General features: G+C 34.6%; 1 protein-coding gene across 1 annotated transcript; it reads right to left on the bottom strand.

Moving 5' to 3' along the window:
- Positions 1-3,799: 3,799 nt before the first annotated feature.
- LOC109606268 (eukaryotic translation initiation factor 2 subunit 1-like) lies at positions 3,800-4,990 on the bottom strand. The gene has a single exon (XM_020022831.2). The coding sequence runs from the start codon at positions 4,887-4,889 to the stop codon at positions 3,900-3,902; it is 990 nt and encodes a 329-aa protein (XP_019878390.1). The 5' UTR covers positions 4,890-4,990; the 3' UTR covers positions 3,800-3,899.
- Positions 4,991-6,361: the final 1,371 nt, after the last annotated feature.

The raw sequence follows: 6,361 nt of genomic DNA, 5'->3' as shown, positions 1-6,361 counted from the left end.
GCTCCGAACTGTTGACCTGATTTGAGATTATTGCCAAAACCGATTTCTCAAGTTCAGATAAACTCATGTTACAAAGCTAGGGACGTTAATTTTTTATGAATTAAAATTGTTCCACTTTAGTAGTAGCTTATTATTATTGATCAATTTTTATAAAAGGAGAGGAGTAATTGGAATGTTGGAATCTGAGGTCCAGCACATTGAAATCGTAGGTAGAGTTAATATTGTACAAATAATTATTTCTCGATTCTGTAACAGGTGGGCTGAAAAGTTCGTAGGCTGACACATAAATGACACTACTAATATTGAATCAATATGATTTTAAGTTAGCCCTAACCTTCAAAAGACACCTGCATAAATTTGACAGCTGTCGTACTATTAGTTTGTGAAATTATATAAATAAAAATTGCCGGATCTGAACTTGGATACCCATCTTTGGCATTTACAAACGTCTAATGACTCTTGATTCAGTTCTCACTATGACAATCTACGATTCTTATGATAAATATTTGTTATACCCATATTTTTACACTGTACAAGTTTCGATGCTTAACAAAAACTGAATTCACTTCTTGTAAACGACGACGACCTTAAGGATATTCATCTTCAATGTATTCATTGCCTCTTATGAACCATTCGAAACCAAAACTCATCACTCTATTTTTTAACAAAAAAATATTTATATAACCTATATTTTCAATCAATGTAAAAATATCCTTGATACTGGGTCCGGGACTTTAAGAAATTTTATGGTTTGTTGCCAGTTGACGGTCCCTTTCTTTTCGACGCCGCTTTGCCTTTTTGGCTCCGAACTGTTGACCTGATTTTAGAATATTGCCAAAACCGATTTCTCAAGTTCAGATAAACTCATGTTACACAGCTAGGGACGTTAATTTTTTATGAATTAAAATGGGTCCACTTTAGCAGTAGTTTATTATTATTGCTTAATTTTTATGAGAGGAGAGGAGCAATTGGAGTGTTGGAATCTGGGGTCCAGCACATTGAAATCGGAGGTAGAGTTAATGTTGTACAAATGATTATTTCTCGCTTCTGTAACAGGTGGGCTGTAAAGTTCGTAGGCTGACACATAAATGACACTACTGGTATTAAATCCATATGATTTTCAGTTAGCCCTAACCTTCAAAAGACACGTGTATAAATTTGACAGCTGTCGTACTATTAGTTTATGATGTTATGGAAGTAAGAGAAATAAAAGTTACTGGATCTGAACTTGGAAACCCATCATTGGTATTTACTAACGTCTAATGACTCTTGATTCAGTTTTCACTATGACAATCTACGATTCTTCTGATAAATATTTGTTTTACCCATCTTTTTACACTGTACAAGTTTCGATGCTTAACAAAAACTGAATTCACTTCTTGTAAACGATGACGACCTTAAGGATATTCATCTTCAATGTATCATTGCCTCTTTTAAACCATTTGAAATCAAAACTCATCACTCTATTTTTTAACAAAAAATAATATTTATATGACTTATATTTTCTGTCAATGTAAAAATATCCTTGTGGCTGGGTCCGGGACTTTAAGGAATTTTATGGTTTGTCGCCAGTTGACGTCCCCTTTCTTTTCGACGCCGCTTTGCCTTTTTGGCTCCGAACTGTTGACCTGATTTGAGATTATTGCCAAAACCGATTTTTCATGTTCAGATAAACTCATGTTACAAAGGTAGGGACGTTAATTTTTTATGAAATAAAATGGGTTCACTTTAGTAGTAGTTTATTATTATTATTAATTTTTATAAGAGGGGAGGAGCAATTGGAATGTTGGAATCTGGGGTCCAGGACATTGAAATCGGAGGTAGAGTTAATATTGTACAAATGATTATTTCTCTCTTCTGTAACAGGTGGGCTGAAAAGTTCGTAGGCTGACACATAAATGACACTACTGGTATTAAATCCATATGATTTTCAGTTAGCCCTAACCTTCAAAAGACACGTGTATAAATTTGACAGCTGTCGTACTATTAGTTTGTGAAGTTATAGAAATAAAAATGACCGGATCTAAACTTGAAAACCCATCTTTGGCATTTACTATCGTCGAATTACATTTGATTCAGTTCTCACTATGACAATCTACGATTCTTCAGATAAATATTTGTTTTATCCATCTTTTTACGCTGTACAAATTTCATGCTTAACAAAAACTGAATTCACTTCTTGTAAATGACGACGACCTTAGGGATATTCATCTTCAGTGCATTCATTGCCTCCTTTAAACCATCGAAACCAAAACTCTGCGACATCATCACTTTATCTTTTAACAAAAAAAAAATATATTTATATAACCTATATTTTCTGTCAATGTAAAAATATCCTATAGATAAACATGTTTTGGTATTTTAAGATGTTTCAGGAGTTTCAAATCTAGACAATCTTCTTGTGCACTCATAAAATAATTTTATATCGAGGCCGTGAGTGGTGGAAAAAAAATTCCAAGCAAAATACCAGTTTTATCGGCCGCTGTAAAAAATTTACTAGGCATAATAAACAAGATAGAATTGGTCTTATTTAAAAATTTAAACGGAAGTGAGCTTTTAAAATGATTAAAATAATTATTAAAACTTGTCGTTTCGTTTTTATGACCCCGTCGTAAATCGCATTTATGGTGATAATTTATTGTTCCATAAAACAGAACTTCGATATGTCTTCGGCCGTTAAAAAAATTGATTGAAGTGTCTTCAAACAACAAACCGACCGAGTTCGGAGGACTGAGTAGTTTTACGGAATATCCAATATCCCCGTTTTCTTGTTTTGTTTTCCATCCCCCCACAACTGAAAATGCAGATCTGGCCGTATTCGTGGAGATCCGGCTTTACTGGGGTAGAACACTGTTTCTCAGTAACTTGTTCGTCAAAGAACTGGTCGTTTTATTTCGTATGCTCTTTGTGTCCGGGCCATTTAATCTCGGTAAAAGATAAACAGAAATTTGTTCCGAGTCCGGGACAAACTCAACGACATTTACGGTGTCTTATGAAAAATGTCAACGGAATTAAAGCTACAACTTGGCAATACTGGGGAATATTAATGTTTGCCTTTGTAGTTTACTGCAAATGAAAAATATCACCGACGATAAAAACTTTATCCTAGTGCAATATAATTAAGTTTTGCGAACTTTTGCCCGCCCACAATTTAGTTCGAGTGCCGTAAAAGTTTTTTTTTTTGTTCTCGTTAAGTATATATGAAGGGATTTAGCGTAAACAGTTTAAGGATTATAAAAGTCCGGATTCGTTTGGAATTTTAAATAAAGTTTTCCTGCCTCGTGCTTATTTATTACGCCTCCACGCTCGAATACGGAACAATTTCATAAAAGGCAAAATGCACATTCTCCTCTAAAATATTCAGCCCAACTTAAATGATAACACACAATTTATTACGCCTCCACTTCCACAACAAACGAATAAAGGACGACAACGTAACGTGCCAATTAGAAAAGCTCAATACACCCAACGGAAAATTCACCATTCTCTTTGACATCGACTCTTTCCAATATTCTTCCTGCATGTGCAGCCGCCATCGGTGCAATAAACCTGCCCCGACGTTCGGCTGAAAAGGAAGGCAAAAGGCAACTGCCGTTTCGGTCGTATCAAAGCAAATTGATGGGCATCGAACTTTATTTTCGATCGGTCTCTTTCATCCCTTATTGCATCCCGTCCCGAATTTAATTACTGCGCCGAAGAGTTCGAATGATTGATGTCGATGCACTAATTAACTTATGGAACTTCTTCCAAAATTACCTCGTTCGTCTTAATTAATACGCCTTTAAAATTGTCAAATAAATCAAACTAAGGCAAAATAGATGCTTTATTAAGTACACCCACAAGGACACTAATTAAAATTAATTCTTATTACAAGCAACATTTTTGTTAATGATGTAGAGTTAGTCAAGTTTTTTTGCGTCACCACCTTCTCCTTCAACCTCACTATACTCCTGACCTTCCTCCTGTTCTTCGTCTTCGTCGTCGTCACCTGAGACTTCGGCGTTTTCCAACTCGGCCCGCTCCATTTGCTTCACCAGTTCGGCTTCGTCGGTTGCCGTGACCACTTTCGGAGCCATTTGTATCTTGAACACGCCGCCCAGTTCTCCTATCTTGGTCCTTATGGCCTCAATGGCCACGTTCAGTATGTTCAAACCCTCAGCCTTCTCCGGAGTCGACGTGGTTACGACGTACAACGGCGGAGCTATCAGGTTGATCTTAATGGGCAACTCCGGCGTGGAAAGTGCAAGTCCGCAAGTCAAGGCGGCCTTAACCGCATCGATACCTTCGTACCCGTAACAGGCGCACTCGATGTCAGCCCTGATTTTCACCGCCTGGTTGGTCAACTTTATTTTGATGTTGCTCAACAGGACCTCCTTGGTCTCCTTGTCCAGGTCGCACTCCTCCAAAATGGTCGGGTCGTTAACCGCCTCCTTGAAGAAGTCATAGGCGCAGGCCTTCTGCTTCTTGTACTTCTCCTCGAAGTACCAGGCGGTGCGCTGGTACAGATCCTCCAGTTGGTTGTCGGCGTCGAATTTTAGTAGTTCGGCCACGTGTCTCAGAATCGAATTGACCGCCTTGGCTTTGGCGAATCTTTCGGTGCACTTGTCTATGTCCTCGGCGCTGACGCGTCTCTTGGACAAGTCGATGTAGCCCTTGTCTTTGTCCACCCGAATCACGACGACCGGTTCGGTTTTGCCCACCCTGATTAGCTTGTTGATCGAACGAATGCGTCTTCTGGATAATTCGGAAAGTAAAATCATACCTTCGATGTTGTTGTATTCCAGAAGGTGGACGTAGGCTCCCATTTCTGCGATGGATCTTACGTTCACCATCACCACGTCTTCGACTTCGGGATACTTCTCTTTGTAGAAACGGCAGGAAAGCGGCATTTTCTCAATTCTTTTCTCTTCTTCTTTTGATATATAAATTTGACAAAATGTCAAACGGCAGATGTCTAGAAATATGACTGTAGTTTATTTTGTTTACATTTTAGTAGGCTATCTTGATGTTCAAAAGTTAGGTATATTTATCATAATTATAATCTAGATATCAAATTTATTATTTTAAACTTTTAACATTAATTTCTTTTTAATTTTTCTAATTGGTAACTTCTGAATCCACCTATCATGTATTATAACCTAACATATTTTAATCTAACTCAATTTAACTTCTGAACATAACCTAATTGAAGACAACATATTTTTTATTTATTTTTATCACCTGTTTTAACTTGAATTTTTCGAAAATCCAAGATAATATGAACATATATGAAGAATTTAGATTCTTCAATTCTAAAAACCTTACTAAAAAATTGCTTCTACAATGTTGGTAAAAATAGTTGACCATTTTGTTGAATAAAAGTTATTTTACTTTAAAGTTAAACGTTTTAAACACAAATTACTTTTACCAGTACCAACAAATTTTATCACATTATGTGAATGTTTCAGTTTCATTGCAGAACTTGAACCACTAGGATTAACCAACTATTATCTAAATTAACCTAACCTAACTTAAAATAGTTCAGCCTAATTTAATTGAACTTTTAAGATATCTTTTTTATTATTTGCATTATGAGAATTTTTTTAATTAAATTTATCTAATCTTCTCTGTCCAATTCAAATAAATAAAAAATAATTATAATCTGGATATATAATTTATTATTTTAAACTTTTAACAAGATTTTTTTTAATTTTTCATTGTGTTAGATTTTCGATTTTTTACCAATTGGTAAAATATTTTGAATCCACCTAACATGTATTATAACCTAACATATTCTAACCTAATTCAATCTAACCTAAAAATATAACCTAATCGAAGACTTTTTACAAGATTTTTTTTAATTTTTCATTGTATTAGATTTTCGATTTTTTACCAATTGGTAAAATATTTTGAATCCACTTAACATGTATTATAACCTAACATATTCTAACCTAATTCAATCTAATCTAAAAATATAACCTAATCGAAGACTTAACATATTTTTATTTGTATTATTTGTTTTAACTTGAAGTCCAATATAATATTATTTGAAATGCTTAGTTTTTTCAATTCTAAAAATCCTACAGTAAAATTGCTTCTAGAATGTTAATAAAACTAGTTGACCATTTTGTTGAATAAAAGTTATTTTACTCTAAAGTAAAATGTTTAAAATACAAATTACTTTTATCAGTACCAACATATTTTACCACATCACATGTATGTTTCAGTTTTATCGCAGGATTTGAACCTCTAAGATTAGCCAACCTAACCTAACTTCACCTAACCTAACTTAAAATAGCTGAGTCTAATTTAATTGAACTTTTAACATATCTTTTTCATTATTTGCACTATGAGAATTATTTTTTTAAATAAATTTATTCAA

The sequence above is a fragment of the Aethina tumida genome, chromosome 4, assembly GCF_024364675.1.
Source record: "Aethina tumida isolate Nest 87 chromosome 4, icAetTumi1.1, whole genome shotgun sequence".
Taxonomy (NCBI): Eukaryota; Metazoa; Arthropoda; class Insecta; order Coleoptera; family Nitidulidae; genus Aethina; species Aethina tumida.
The sequence above is the reverse complement of the archived record's forward strand: the minus strand, read 5'-3'. Positions and strand labels throughout refer to the sequence as shown.